Source organism: Petaurus breviceps, unplaced genomic scaffold, assembly GCF_028583685.1.
Source record: "Petaurus breviceps papuanus isolate PSGF00001 unplaced genomic scaffold, PetGlider_PUasm1.0 208, whole genome shotgun sequence".
NCBI lineage: Eukaryota > Metazoa > Chordata > Mammalia > Diprotodontia > Petauridae > Petaurus > Petaurus breviceps.
This window is the reverse complement of record NW_027185852.1, coordinates 15997153-16013698: the sequence shown is the minus strand read 5'-3', so window position 1 is coordinate 16013698 and position 16546 is coordinate 15997153. Positions and strand designations below refer to the sequence as shown.

At 40.4% G+C, this 16546-nt stretch overlaps 1 protein-coding gene across 1 annotated transcript in view; it reads right to left on the bottom strand.

Moving 5' to 3' along the window:
- Positions 1–5267: 5267 nt before the first annotated feature.
- Positions 5268–16546, bottom strand: part of LOC138165292 (cytochrome P450 2J2-like) — a 49674-nt gene continuing 38395 nt past the window's right edge. Inside the window, exons 7-9 of the mRNA XM_069093461.1 lie at positions 10349–10536; positions 8646–8784; positions 5268–5449 (exon numbers count right to left, since the gene is read on the bottom strand). Coding sequence (XP_068949562.1) covers positions 5268–5449; positions 8646–8784; positions 10349–10536 — 509 coding nt within the window. The remainder of the gene's footprint in view (positions 5450–8645; positions 8785–10348; positions 10537–16546) is intronic.

The window sequence follows — 16546 nt, the reverse complement described above, 5'->3', positions numbered from 1 at the left end:
GCTATCATATCTAACTCTTTCTGAATTTTAATCACCCCTTAACTTCTTTCTTATTTATTTAATTAGATTTTGTCTAGTTCTGAGAGAGCAAAGTTGAAGTCTCCACTATAGTTGTATTGTCTATTTCCACCTGTAAGCCATTCAAATTCTTCAAAAATTTAGTTGACATGCCTTTTGGTGCATATATGTTTAGTATTGACATTATTTCATTATCTATGGTATCTTTCAGCAAGAAATATTTTCCTTCTTTATATCTTTTAATTAGATGTATTTTTGTTTTTACCTTGTCTGAGATCAGAATTGCTACCCCTGCTTTTTTTCACTTGGACTGAAGCAAAATAGATTCTGATCCAGTCTTTTACCTTTACTCTGTGTGTATCTCTCTACTTCAAATGTGTTTCTTCTAAACAACATATTGTAGGATTCTGGTGTTCAATCTACTCTGCTTCTGCTTCCATTTTATGGGAGAGTTCATTCCATTCACATTGACAGTTATGACTACTAACTGTGTATTTCCCTTCATCCTATTTCCCCCCATTTACACTTTTCTCTCTCTTTTTACCCTGTACCTTTTCACCAGTGTTTTGCTTCTAATCACATACCTCAGTCTGCCCTCCCTTCTATCATTCCCCCTCCCTTGTCTTTCCCCTTTCCCTTCCTACTTCCCTATAAGGTGAGATAAATTTCTATACCCAATTTAGCGTGCATGTTATTCCTTCTTTGAGCTGAATCTTATGAGAAAAAGATTCAAACAACCTTCACCCACTCCCTTCCTTCCCTCTACTGTAGCAAGTCTTTTCTGACTCATCATGGGATATAATTTACACTATTCTGCCTCCCCTTTTTCCAGTACAATCCTTTTTTTTCCAGCCCCTATTTTTTATATCCTCACATCAAAGTCAATTTATACCTAAACCCTCTATCTATCTATATTCCCTTCTAACTGCCCTAACAGAGGCACACTTCTCAAGAGCTACAAATGTCATCTTCCCATGTAGGAATGTTAATAGTTTCACCTTATTGAATAATATGTTTATCTCTTCTTCCTGTTTACCTTTTTATGTTACTCTTGAGTCTTGTATTTGAAGATAGGATTTTCTTTTCAGTTCTGCTCTTTTCATAATGAAAGTTTGAAAGTCCCCTATTTCATTGAATATCCATCTTTTCCTCTGGAAGATTATGTTCAGTTTTGCTGGATAGTTGATTCTTGCTTATAATTCAAGATTCTCTGTCTTCCAGAATATCACATTCCTAGTGTTCTTATCCTTTAATATAGAAGCTGCTAATCAGGGGTGGGAAACCTGCAGCCTTAAGGCCACATGTGGACCTTTAGATCCTCAAGTGTAGCCCTTTGACTGAATTCAAACATTACAAAAGTAAGTAATAAAAGTCCTTAAAAAGTCCAATAATTATTACATTCTCTCTTCTGGATTTGTTTATCATATCAATTGTCTTTCAAATGAGGTATTTTATATTTTCTTCTATTTTTTTCTTCCTTTTGATTTTGTTGGACTGATTCTTGATGTTTCATCAAGTCATTAGCTTCCATTTGCCAAATTCTAATTCTTAAGGAATTTTTTTCTTCAATTAATTTTGTAACTCCTTTTCAACAATTTTACTTTTAATGAGTCATTTTCTTCAGTGAATTATGTTTCCACTTGGCCATTTTTATTTTTTAAGGAATTGTTTTCTTCAGTCAATTTTTGTCCTTCCTTTTCCTAGCTGTTGACTCTGTCTTGCACACCTATCATTTCTTTTCCATTTGATCTTCTACCTCAATTATTTAATGTTTAAAATCCTTTTGGAGCTCTTCCAAGAAGGCTTTTTGGGCTTGTGATGAATCATATTCCAAGTTGGGGTTTCACCATGTAGGCATTTTGACATTGTTTTCTTTTCCTTAGTTTGTGTTTTGATCTCCTCTGTTGCCATAATAGTTTTCTATGGTCAGGGACCTTTTCTGTTTCTTGCTCATTTTTAAGACTATTCTGTGGCTCTTAAAGTTGAGTTCTGCTCCTGGGATGAAGTGGGAACTGTCTTGAACTTCTTTCTGCTCTGGGGTTACGGATGTTTACTGCTTGCCCACTGTGCTAGTTGTGCCTGTTGTGTCCTGAGTTCTGGGGCTTGCAGATTGCCTTCTGCACTAGGGTGGGTCAGGGGTCCTCAGTTTCAGATCTGTACTGTGGTTAAGAGCCTCCTGCTGACTTGCCTGGAGACCACATTTACCAGTCTGTGCTCCCCCCAAGTGACATAGACCTTCCCTGAAGTCTCTCCAGGTTATCTTAAGCTGGAAAATTATTTCACTCCATCTTCCATCTTTTTGTGAGTTCCATTGCTTCAAAATCTCTTTAGTGGCTTAATCTATCACTGTTTCTGAGAGAAACTTCGGACAGCTCAGGTAGTTTCCTGGCTTTTGTCTGCCATCTTGGTTCCTCCCCCTCCCCATTTAGGGTTTTCTGTGAAGAGATGCTGAAGTTGTTTGCCATTTCATTCTCAAGCTTATTTTACAGATGAGGAAACTCAGGTTTAAATGACTTGCCCAGGGTCACACAGGTAGTAATTATTTGAAGCCAAATTTTAACTCGAGTCTTTATGACTCTAAGCCCAGAACTCTTCACTATGCCAGCTAGCTAACCAAACTTTAGGCCAATGTTTCTCGTTAGCAATAATGGATGAATATCTATATTTCTAATAATCTTAGTAATTGTGAATGTTTTGATGTCTCGTTGGCTTAGAGGGTCTGATGAAAAGTTTCTACAAGAATAGTCAATCTGACTGTTTTCAGGTTAACTGATGAATCACAGTATTAGTGTTATCTTCAATCTATGGTTTCTTGGCAGGGAAGTTTTTGTATGAGGGTCAGTAAAGTGAAAAGGAGATAAATTCACTTAAGCAGGTACATCACACACAAGCTCCCAATTTCTCACCTTTGCCCTGGCTGATTCTCACTTCAGAAATGCATTATCTTTATATTTCAATTTGTTTGGCTTCCTTCAAAAGTTAGTTCAAACCATACCTTTTGGACTGGGGTCTTTCTTCCTTCTGTAACCCATATCCTCAGCTGTCAGTGCCTTTTCTCTCTGTGATTACCCCTCATTTACCTTGTACATATCTTGAATATACATAGTTGTTACCATGTTGTTTTCACCTTTAGAATGTAAGCTCCTTGAGGAAAGGGACCATGTTTTCCAGCACATAATATAGTACCTAGCAAATTCTAGGTGCTAAATAAATGCTTATCAATGTGACTTTTAGACCCAGGTTTTAGCATAGTAGTAAGTAAGAGGGAACATATTAGGTGTTTAACAAGTGCTTGACTTGTTTAGGAAATTAATCCTCAAAATAAAATGACCTGTGATAGTTTGATCATCAACTACCTCTGTGTTTGGTAATTCCAACTCTTCTTGTTGGCTTTGCTTCTGCCCCAAGGGAGGAAGCTACCACTCAATATCAACTTATATTTCAAATACTAGGAAAACTTAATTTCTTTCCTAAATTTAAGTAAAAATAGAGATAGATGGAAGTTCCAATATCTCCTTTCCATGTCCCAAATGATCATTTAGGGAAGCCTTTGGGAGGCATGGGCCTCATTTTATGGGCTATTGTCTAGGGATTGATACAGACAACCACTATCATGCTCTGTTTCCATTTCTGATTTTTATGTTCGATTACCAGCAGCTCTCACAGTGCCTGGAATATAGTGGGTGTTGAATCAATGCTTGTAAAATTGAACTCATTCCACTGAACTGAACTTAAGTGAATTAGAAAGGTATTCTGAGAAATGTGAAGTCACTTTGGATTGGATTGTTGGTTCTACCTCAAAAGACTGACAGAGATTGTTATCACCATTCATTTTCCTAGGGAATGCTATTTTATTTTCAGCTTAAACTCCTTTTCATTTCCCCATCTGGAAACTGGGCCTACCCCTACTCACTTTAGAGGATAGCTGTGGTCATAATTAACATCTACAAATAAGAGAAATTGAAGCAAAAGTGTCCCAAGCATGGTTGGTTCATTAGCAATGGGTAGCAATTTGCTAATAAAATGGATCCATGGTGATGTCTTTTAGTAGGAGGTCCCCATTGTTAACTTACTGAGCATTTTTATAGATATAATGGATCAACATTAGAAAGAGGAACATAAGCAATAGATGAGGTACTTTGATCACATTGCTTCACATGGGTGTTTGAATTTTTCTGATTTGGCTGGGGCATTCCAAGGACTGCCCTTGTCAGCCTGGAAATCTACCTTGTGTAAGCACATCAGCAAAGAACAGGGAAACTTTACAAGAAGAGAGAGCTTTAACAGATTAGCAAAGCTCAAGGTGCGGGCATTCCTAGCCCTATGTAAACTATAATTAAGAGTGGAATGATTATGATTTAGCATCTAGAGTAAGGCTTTAACAGGAATGAGGATCCCATCAGCTGATGGAGTCATCTTTCACACTGTGAAAGGCAAAGGGAATAATGAACATGAAAGTGAGTGGCTTAGAGATGAACCGATCAGCCGTATTCATTGGACTGCTTCTCCATGCTGGGCACTGGGCTGGATGCTGCGTATCCAAAGACATGGAGAAAATAGTTCCTACCCACAAGGAGTTTACAGTCTATAAGGATTGTCCTCATCAACCTGTGGAAACATTCTATAACTAATTTAAACTCTCTGAAGCCTTCCCACTGTTTGAGGTAGGAGAAGAAAAGCATTGGCTCTCTGTTCATAGCATCACAGGGTTTTAGATTTAGAGCTGGAGAGAATCTTAGAGATCTTCCTCCTCCTCACTTGAGATTGAAAACTGGGCTGAGGTGACTTGCCCAAAGTCACTGAGATAGTAGGTGGCAGGGCTGGAATTGAACCCAGGACCTTGGACTCCAAATCCAACAAGGACTCTTTGTGCTTTCCTTTGATGACATTAAGCTGGTTCTTTTTCTGTGAGCAGGAAGGTTCAGACTGGGCTACAGCTACCCTCCCCATTTGTCTCTCTATCCTCTTCTCCCACCCTAGACTTCCCTCCCTTTCTCCACCCAAGCTCCAAAATGCAGCTTATGGGATCTTGGAAGATGAAGATAGTCCCAGGCCCCTTCCCCTGGGTCATCTATACTACTACTACTACTACTACTGCTGCTGCTGCTGCTGCTGCTGCTGCTGCTGCTGCTGCTGCTGCTGCTGCTGCTACTGCTGCTGCTACTACCATTACTACTACTACTATTATTACTACTACTATTACTCTACTACTACTATTACTGGAAGACCACTCTCAGGCCTAGCTTGCCCTACATCACTCGAGGAATGGTGCAGATTTGATAGGAGGCAGGAGAGACAGTTATGCCAACTCGGAAGTCCAGGCTCAGTTGGGTGTTTGGGGGAGCCTGGAATGTGAATTTCTGGAGCAGGCAAGTGAAGAAAAGGAAGAGTTCTGTCCGAGCCAGCTGTTCCCCCAGGCAGACCCTCTTTCCTGAAAGACAAGGAGATAAGAAAGGAGTCAATCCACTAATGCTCAGCACAGGTAGTAGGTCAGAGTACAGACCCTAGCACTGGGATGGGCCTTAAGGCTATTCAATGACTTGTCCACAGTCACAATGCTAATAATGGTCAGAGTTAGAATTTGAACCCAAGTTTTCCTTGCTCCATACCAGGCACCATTTCCACCATGCCGCCATGTGGCTGATGACTTCAGAATTAGTAAAATTGAAATACTGCATTTGTAGGAAGAGGATCTGGGTTCAGATCCCACCTTGGATGTTTTCAACTGTGTGGCTTTGGACAAGTCACTTAACTTGTGTGGACCCAACTTTCCCCACTTGTGAAATGATGGAGTTCAATGATGCGGCCTCTAAGTGCCCTTCTAGATCTGAATCTAAGAGCCTGCTTCTGTGTAGCCTTAGCAAAAACAAGTCCCTTCCCGAAATTTAAGCCAGGAGGGTTCAGTGGAGAAAGTTGTACCTGGAGTCAGGAAGCCCTCAGTTCAAGTTCTACCCCTGATACTTAGATGAGTGACCCTGGGCAAGTCACATAACTACTCTCAGCCTCAGTTTCATCATGTATAAAATGGGGATAATTACAGCTCTGACCTTAGAGGGCAAAGGTGTAAAGGTATTTGCTAACCTTAAAGAATTATATAAATGTTACTTACTACTACTACTACAACATGTTAGGTACTTTTCTTTAACACTTGACAAGTCACACAACTAACATAAGTTGACTTAAAAGCACACAGCTAACAAGTTTCTAAATACATGTTGTTGGCTACTACTACTATTACTACTACGCCACCTAGTACTGTTACTACTATTACTACTGTTACTACTATTGCTTTTACTGCTGCTCCAGTTAATGTTGTTATTATCTGTCAAATGCAAACAATATTGGCATATGCCTCACTGGGGTGTTGTGAAGACTGAAAGGGATAATGCATGTCAGACCTTTGTGAACCTTACTGTATGGATCTGCTCTCATCAGCGTCATAGAAAAAACTCTGATCCTGGATTCAGAAACCCAACTTGGGTCCTTCCTCTGACACTCACTAGCTGTGTGATTTTGGGCAAGTCACAGGCTCTAAGGGCTCAAAGCTGCTCTCTAAGACTTAAGGAAGAAGAGACAGTGCCCACCTGACTCTGGCAGATTCTACCAAGGAGGACAGACTGTGATGGGTGGTGGGTCTGTTTTCTTATAAACAATTTGACATGAGGGTATAGACTCTCCTGAAGGAGGAGGCTTTGGAAGGAGACAGAATTGAACAAATCCCATTGGCTATGTAACCAGTCTTGAACACCTGGTCACCGTTTCCAAAGGCATGAAGTTGCTGTCCTCACTCCTTTCTCCAGAAAGCCTTTCTCAGTGAGCTCACATAAATTCTGATGGGAGAAGGGGCCAGTCCAGCTCTCAAGAGACTAAGGCTATTTACCAAGCCCCTCAGAGTCATGAGAATAGCTGGTCAAACCAGCTGTTTGGTATCATGGAAACAACTAATGGGCTAACTAAATGATTATATTTAGCCCTAGAGGTGATAGAGAGCCCTCAGAACTCATTGAGCAGGGGGCAATATGGTCAGACCTGCATTTTAAGAAGAGTCATTGTGGCAGAGAGTGGATTGGTTTGGGGAGAGACTTGAAGCGAGGATAGGAGCCTATTGCAATGGTCCAGGTGAGAGATGATGATGAGAAGATGATGAGATCCCCCATAGGGATGATAGCACTTTGGAAACTGTAAATCACATATAAATTACTTCTTTATTATTTTAAATAAAATCTAAAGATATGGTAATGATTTTTAAGAATTTAAAACTATTAAACTTTTAGATTTTATTTGTTATTAATAAATTAAATTTATCAATTTTAAAATAAATTTTAAAATAAATTTTTATAAATCTAAGTTTGTAAGTGAAAAAAATAAACCGGATTTGAAAGCTCAGGAGACATCTAGTACAATTCCTGAGGGAAGGACTCCCCCAAATGAATGCTCCACAAATAACCTGCAGCCTCTACGAAGGATGAATGAGGCCACCCAGCTTGTCAGGACATTGTTGGTCTCATCTTCATCTCTTTGCACAGGCTGCTTTCCCCAACTAGTTGGTACCTTCTCCTCCCTCTTGACCATTCAAACCCCCAACTTTGTTCAAGGCTCACCTCTGAGGCTGCCTCCCCTTGTAAATATTTCTCCTTACTGAAATCCCTTTGTATTTACTTAGTATCAGAATATCACAGATTTGAGGGTGTAGGGACCATCCAGGCCACCTACCTGAACTCCCTCACTTATTAGAGATGAGAAAACAGGCCCAGAGAAGGGCTGAGTCAATGCAAGTCACACAAGGAAGAAGAGGCACGATTAACACTCAGATCCTCTGGCTCTGAATTCTTGGGATTCTTGGGTCAAGGCTTCAGAGCCAGAAGGAGCCTTATTGACCATATAGTCCAATCTCTTCATGTTACAGATGAGGAAACTGAGGCCCAAGGGGTTTAAGTAAGGTCACCAAAGGATACCAAGGGGGAGAGTCCCAGAGTTTGTGGGGGGTGGCGAGGCTGGGGGCAATTCTGAGGTCCTTGCAAAGGGTCTGGAAAATCATCAGGCAAAACCACAACTGAGGATGAAACTTCAACCGAATAGCTATTCTCTAATGAACATAAACCAGCCTTCTGTCTCCTTGAACAGCCCTGGGTCAGACATCTGCCATACCCCTTGCAGACAGGCTTATTGGCTTTACATTCAAGTGGCTGCAGGTGATCTTGTGGTGAATAAAAATACAGATACCCTTGAGAGATTTTCTGAGTCCATTGCACCTTGTGAACAGACTGCAGGGATCTAGGGCTGATTTCATCTGGGACCCTTCCAAGCTGTGTGACTGTGGGTGGGTCATTTAACCTTCCTGAGGTTTAGTTTCTTCATCCGTGAAATGGGCACCTTTGCTACCTACCTCATAGGGTGTCTGTGAAACTCCAAAGAGCTGTTACCTGTCTTGTAGATTCTAAAAAGCTATCTAAAGGTCTGCTATCTAAAATTGTATTGTGATGGACTTTCCCAATCAATGAATGTGACTAGTATATTCACCATCATATATTGTGGGTTTCATGAAGTAGAGTCTGCAAAGTTTCTTAATGTTAAAAAGGTTGGTGCCCCTTGGGCTGGGGGCTCCCCTCCTACTGAGTGTGGCTCACCTATTGAAAAGGGCAGAAAGGCCTCTTTCTTTTTAAATTGTCCATTCTCCAGAAAATGTTCCGGGTTAAAGGTTTCTGGGGTAGCCCACTCCTTAGGGTCCCTGTGCAAGGCAGTCAAATTGGTCGACAGTACGGTCCCCTGGAAACAAGAGAAAAGAACAGAGTCCAAGGAACTTTGAGGCATAAGAGACCTGGCCCACCTTCTCATTTTACAGAAGAGGGAATTGAGTTCTGGAGGGTGGGGGAGTGAGGGTGGCAAAGAGCCAGCCAAGGCCACAGAGCTTTTAGTAGCCAAGCCTTTTGTAGAACTCAAAGACATCTTAGAGCAGGGGCTCTCAACCTGTTTGGGGTCAGAGACCCCTTTGGAAGGCTGGCAAAGCCTTTGGACCCCTTCTCAGACTCACATTTTAAAATGAATCAAATGAAAACATGTTATTACAAAGAAAACTGATTATTTGCAAATACAACTGTCACGATCCAAATAAAATAAAATAAAAAGAAATTGAGTTCATGAACCTAAATTTAAGAACCCTGGCCTTAGAGAGTCATAAATTTAGAATTTGTAGGAATTGTAGAGGGCATCTGGTCCATCCCTTTCATTTTACAGATGAGTAAACTAAGACATGGAAAGGCAGACTCATTAAAATTCCCCAGGTAACATCAGAAGGGGAAGATGAATCCAAAGTGCCTCATTCTAAACTACTGCTTTTGGGCAAGGTTGGCACCCAGCATCCCTGGGTGATCTGTCTTCCAGTCAGTCCCTGCCCCATCTGGGACCACATTCTCCCTAATGCCTACTTGTCAATTAGGTTGTAATTGAATCAGCTTCCCAGATAGCAATGTGTCCTATATTTGTAAATTCCTTCAGAAGTACTGTAAGAAATGATGGTTAGAAATGTCAGATACTGTGAAAGACTGAAGGCTCTGGAGATAGGAAGCCCAATCAACATCTGGGATACTGGGTAGTAAAAATATAGGATTATAGACTTAGGGTTACAAGCCTTCTCATTTTTACACATTAGGAAACTGAGGCTGACAGGTGAAGTGGCTTGTCCAAGGTTACACAGGCAGCCTCTGAGACTGGATTTGAATTCACTTCTTCCTGACTCTAGTTCCAGGTCAATATCTACAGGGCCTTGTTGGGTTGGACCTTCAACTTCCTTGTGACTAACTATAAAAACACACCTGGGTGTGTTTAGACAATCTGACTTAGAAGGAGCTGTCTGCGTGGGAGGAGCCCAGAGGGTTAGGCAAAGATGGGGACAGAGAAGAGAGTAGTGAAGCAGGTGTGCCCAGGCCCTCTGGTATCCTGTTTGCATGAGTGAGCAGGTGTGTCCCTGGCTGTGGGCCTGGAGATCCTAGAACAAACATGGCCTTCACACGACATCTTGGGAGTAATCTCTGCTTCCCAGAAATTTTAAGAATCTAGTCCATAGCTTCTTCAACTTTATTTTTTTTTATCATGCAGGCCTTTAACAATCGTATGGTGAAGCTTATGCTCCATTTCTCAGAATTATTCTTTATAAACTATAAAATAACACATATGGGTTTATAAAAACTACCCAATTACATGGAAATAAGTTATCAACAGGTATATTTTTGAAGGCAAAGTTCATATACCCTTTGTTCTATAGTCTGTTTTTTTTCTTTCCCCGATAGAAGACAGGAAAACCTTCAGGTTCATGGAAGAGAAAGCAGTTTACCTTTGGCACGTGGTATCCAGCCACTGTGGTATCAACCCTGGCCACCCTGGGTGCATTGAAAGGAATAATATTACCCATTCTCTGAACTTCGTGAATGGCTGCATTAGTGTAGGGCATATTCTCCTTATCAGCCATGGTGGGCTGCCTCGATTGGCCAACCACCCTGTCAATCTCAGCTTGTATTTTTCCTAGAAAGAAAAGTAGAGCTTTGGGGGGCCCAAATAGTACTTCATGTACATGCAGTGTTTTAAAGTTTGCAAAACATTTTACAAATATTATCTCACTTGATGCTCACGATGCCAGGAGATTGTATTATAATGCCCATTTTATAGATGAAACTGAGGCAGGCAGAATTTAATTAATTTGGTCAGAGTCACACATGAAAGTAGATTTGAACTCAGGGCTTTCTTTCCCTTCCCATTTAGTTTTCTCTTATCATGTGGAAGAACCACAGCCACACCTGTGATTGGATGAGTGTTTGGCTTGTCACTTCAGCAAAGGTGCCAATGTCTATAGGCTGGAATAGTGGAGACTTGACTGATTAATGGCAAATAAGGCTGTTTGTGTTGTCGGAAAGGCATCTGGGAAAGCAGTACCATGGAAAGCATGCTGGAGTTAGAGAAAGGAGAGCCGAATGCTAATTTCAGCTTTACTCCTCACTACTTGAGTATCCATGGACAAGTCGATAACCTGTGGGGCCCTCATTTCCCTATCTCTAAAATGATCCAGCCAGACTAGGCCGTCTCTAAGGTCTTTGAATGTATTTGTGTATAATATATTTATTTATATAGCTTTACATTTAGTGTCCAATGAGCCCTGACTCCAAGTCAACCAGATATAGAAGGCAGTCCTGGGATGGTAATTTTAGAAGAAGAATAATTTGGCTTCCTATGTGACCTCATCCTTGACAAAGCATTTGTGATAAACCCTGTAGACAGAAGCAAAGTATTTCAAGTCAAGTCAACAAGCATTTATTAAGCACCTACTGTGTGTCAGGAAGTATGCCATACATTGAAAATACGGAGGAAGGTAAAAGATAGTTCCAGCCCTCAAGGAGCTCACAATGTAATGATGGAAACAACATGAAAACAAGCCACTTGCAGGATAAATTGGGTCTAATCACACAATGGTAAGACACTAAGATTAATGGGGGTTGGGGAAGTCTTTTCACAGATGGTGGGCTTTCATCTGGGACTTAAAGGATACCAGGAAAGCCAGGAGGCACACACAGAGAGAGAAAGCATTCCAGGAATAAGGGAATAGCTGGAGAAAATGCCCAGAGCCAACAGATGGAGGGTCTTGTTCGTGGGACAGCCAAGAGGCCAGTGGCACTGGATCAAAGAATAGGTTTCAGGGAGAAAGGTAGAAAGAGACTAGGAATATTGGAGGGAGGAAGTTTATAAAGGACTTTGAATGCCAAAGAAAGTATTTCGCATTTGATCTTAGAGGTGATAGTGTGACACTGGAGTTTATTGAGTGGGGGAAATCACTCAAAGGTGATTCAATGAGGATGGATTCGAGTGGGGAGAGATGTTAGGCAGAAAGACCCAGCACAGACTGTAGCAACAGTCCAGGTGTGAGGTGATGGGGGCCTGCGCCAGGGTTAGAATAGTGTCAGAGGACAGAAAATATTGAAATGATGTTTTAAAGGGGAAATAGGCAGATCTTGACAACAGATTAAATGGGGGGCAGTGAGATAATGAGGAGTTGAGGATGATTCCTAGGTTTTGAGACTGAAGCGTTGGGAGGATTGTGTCACCCTGCACAGTAATAGGAAAGGTAGGACGGAGAAGCATTTATGCAGAAAAGAATGAATTCTGCTTTGTACATATCAAACTTAACATGTCTATGGGACGTGCATTTTGAGATGTCCAATAGATAGTTGGAGATGAGGGCCTGAAAGTCAGCAGAGCGCTTAGGATTGGATAGATGGACGAGAATTATCAGCACTGAGATCAATAATTGAATCCTAGAAGAGGATAAAATCTCCACATGACATAGCATAAAGGAAGAAGTGAAGAAGATCCAGGACAGAGCCCTTTGGAATATTTGACCTGGATGCAGGTGTGACCTGGACTGTGATCCAGGAAAGGAGACTGAGGAGTGGTCTGCTAGGTAGGAGGAGAGCTAGGAAAGAGTGTCATGAAAATCTAGAGGAGAGAATATCAAGAAGAAAAGGTGATTGGCAATGTGAAAGAGAGGTCAGAGTGGATGAAAACTGAGAAAAGATCATTTTATTTGGAAATTAAGAGATCATTAGTTACTTTGAAAATCATGGCTTCAATTGAATGATAAAATTGGAAGATAGACTAGAGAATAGGAATGAGATGAAAGGAAGTTGACACATCTCTTGTAGATGACCTTCTCAAGGAGTTTAGTTACAAAAGGAAGAACCAATTTGGGACAATAATTAGCGGGGATGGATCAAGTGAGTTGTTTTTCAGGATAGGAGAGACAGTATGTTTGTAGGTAGTAAGGAAGCAGTCAATATACAGGAGGTTTTGGAGATAAAGGAGAGAATGGGAAAGATAGAGATGACAATCATGCTAAAGAAAATGCAATGGATTGGGATCACTTGTGCATTGTAGCAGCAAGCACCCCAAGTGTCCTCAGGGTTTGCTGCCAATACAGGTTCTTGGATCTGCTTTGATAAAGGAAAGCAACTCAAAATGGGTTAACAAGCTTACTTTAATCAGTCAGATATGTATCGTTTACCTAGTTCAGGGGAAAAAGGTCAGCACCCCGAACTTCAGAATATACAGACAGTCATCAAGACAGAAACAGATCAAGTAGACAGATTTCCAAACTGTCCAACCATTACCTCCATACCCAATTAACATCTGGGTTTCAAAGCCGGGGGGGCTCTGGACAATGGCTAGCCCAGAGTTTCATCAAATCACAGAACACTTCTCAAAGTGAGCCCCAAAACAAAGCTACACATCAGGGCTTATATAGCCTTCTCCTGGCTCAGAGAATGTAACAACCTTCTGGCCAATAAAACCACTGGCCAATAAAAAGTATCTACTGAAAAACAAGCCTCCCACCCCAGGCTCCAGGTGCACTTTAGCCTAGGGGCAGGGAAGATCTTTAAAATTTACATTCCCATTACATGCATCTAGTAGAGCTGTCCTGGGCAAGGCTATGATTCACCTCTTCATCTGAGATAGGATTGAAAGAGATAATGTAGAATGCATCTAGGTGATGTGGGATGAGGAGAAGGGGAGAAGAGGAAGCTCAAGGTGAATGGCCTCAGGATATGCAGTAAAATGAACTGACACAAAATGAAGTGAGCAGAACCAGGAAAATGTTGTAGACAGTAACAACATTATGCCATGAAAGACTATGAATGACTTAGCTATTCTCAGCAATACAACGATCTAAAATAATTCCAAAGAGCTAATGATGAAGCATACTATCTGCCTTCAGAGAAAGAACTGATATTGTCTGAATATAGACTGAAGCATGGTGTTTTTCACTTTATTTCTTTCATGATTTATTCAAGTCTTTTTGTTTAAAATGACTAATATGGAAATGTTGTATATAAGTGTACATGCATAACCTATATCTGATGACTTAACATCTCATAAAGGAAGAGGGGGAAAGAGGGAGGGAGGGGGGATAGAATTTGAAATTCAAACCTTTAAAAATGTTAAAATTGTTTTAACATGTAATTTGAGAAAAATAATGTAAAATACCATTTGTGTTGTATATCATGATTTGGAGAAAAACATGAGGCCAGTTTCTCAGAAAGTGTTGGGGGAGAGGGACCCATGATCCCTTTAGAAGGGATAAAAAGGTTTTAAAGAGCTGCTGCATTGAACAGGAAAATGAATTAATTATTGAAATGTAAAAGGATTGCCCTGCAGTCATAATTATGAGAGTATGTAAGATAAATTTATAGTGGACACAATCAATCTGTTTTTTTTTAAATTTACTTTAATTTAATAGCACATGAGTGAGACTGAAGGCCAGTGATGGTGAAAGTGAAGCAAGCCTGGGGCTTGACAAGGCAAGACATGATATCAAAATGGGGCAAGTCTACATTTTAACTGGTTCATTAAGGGGTCAAGATTGGAAAAGGAAGAGTGTGTGTCTAGTGCAAGGTGATAGGGACTCAAGGAGTCAAGAAATTGACAAGCAAGGAAGGCAGAGGGAGAGGTGGAATATTAGTAGTTTGATATCAGATAAGGCAATTTCAAAATTTACGAATTCATAAAGTGGTATATTTCAAAGCACTACCCAGTTCACTAAATTAGAGAAGCTTATAACTAGTTTATAATTATAATATGTATCAATATATAATACAAAAATAATATGCAATATAATATATGATGTATATAGTAAGAATATGATATATCAGAGTAACTTTTAACTGTAAATGCTTATTGACACTCTGATTCTTAGCCCACTTCCCTTCATTCTGACATGGTCCTTGTGGATGTAGGAGCTGAGTGCAGAGAACTGAGGGTCATTTTGTATCATTCTTTGTGTCAAAAGGTATGCTGCCCTTGGAATTCAAATCCCAGTGTTCAACCTCTTGGTATGAGCTGTTTGGTACTTAGCTAAGATGGGCTTCGGGATTTATGTCCTCTCTGTTGGACTATATACTTTGACTTTCAATTCCCTTCAATAACCATTTTTAAAAGCTTACTATGTGCTAGGCACTGTGCTAAGTCCAAGGGACAGAAACAAGAGGCAAAAGAGAACACCCTCAATGAGCTTGCCTTTCTATCATGGTAAAATCTGCTAGAGTCATCCATTCCATTGACATAGAGTTTGAATCTCTCTTTTACCCAAGAGCCCTTTGAATAATTGAAGGCAACCATCATATCTCCTTCAAATCCATGATATTTCTTTTTTTTTTTTGTTTTTTTTTTTTTTTTTTTTCCCCTTCCTCCCTTGTCGCCCACCCTTACTGGGAAGACAAGCAGTTCGGTATAGGTTGTACATGTGTACCTAATGCAAAACAATAACAAAATACATATATTGTAAAAGACTGACTATATTTCCCTCCCTCCTATCACACTTCCCACTTGTCCTATTCTCTACTCTGATCCTGTCCCTTTTCAAAAGTGGGTGCTTCCAACTTCCCTCCCCCCCCCCCGTCTGCCTTCCCCCCCACCCCCTCCCCCCCTGCTCTCCTGTAGGGTGAGATATCCTATTTAGTGTGTATTTCTTTCCTTCCCCAAGCCAAATTCAATGGCAATAAGGTTGAACCATTCCCTTTTGCCTTCCTGTTCTTCCCCCCTCCATTGTAACCATTTTCCCTTGCCTCTTCTATATGAGATAGCTTACCCCATTCTGTCTCTCCCCATCTCCTCTCATTATATTCCTCTCTCACCTCTTAATTTCACCTTTTAAGTATCATCCCTTCCTATTAAATTGGTCCTGTGCCCTCTATCTATGTATACCTGTAAACATATATACATGCATTCACATATGTATTATTATGCCCATGTACCCTCATATATAGACATATATATTTCTATTCCCTTCAACTATTTTCATACTGAGAAAAGTTTCATAAGTTACAATTATTGTTTTTCCATGTAGGAATATTAATAGTTCAACTTTGATAAGTTCCTTATGATTTCTTTTCCCTGTTTACCTTCTCATGCTTCTCTTGCTTCTTGTATCTGAATGTCAAATTTTCTATTCAACTCTGGTTTTGTCATCAAGAATGCTTGAAAGTCCTCTATTCCACTGAATGACCATATTTCCCCCTGAAACATAATACTCAGTTATGCTGGGTAGGTGATTCTTGGTTTTAATCCCAGCTCCTTTGACCTCTGGAATATCATATTCCAAGCCCTTTGATCCCTCAGTGTAGAAGCTACCAGATCCTGGGTTATCCTGATTGGGTTTCCACAATATTCAAATTGTTTCTTCCTGGCTGCTTGTGAAATTCTCTCCTTAATCTGGGAACCTGGCTATAATATTCCTAGAATTTTTCTTTTTTGGTATCTTTTTCAGGAGGTGACCGGTGGATTATTTCAACCTCTATTTTGCCCTCTCGTTCTAAAACATCAGGACAGTTTTCTTTGAGAACTTCCTGGAGGATGATTTCTAGGTTCTTACTTTGAGCATGGCTTTCAGATAGTCCAACAATTTTTAAATTATCTCTCCTGGATCTATTTTCCAGGTCAGTGGTTTTTTTCCCATTAGATATTTCACATTGCCTTCTATTCTTTCATTTGT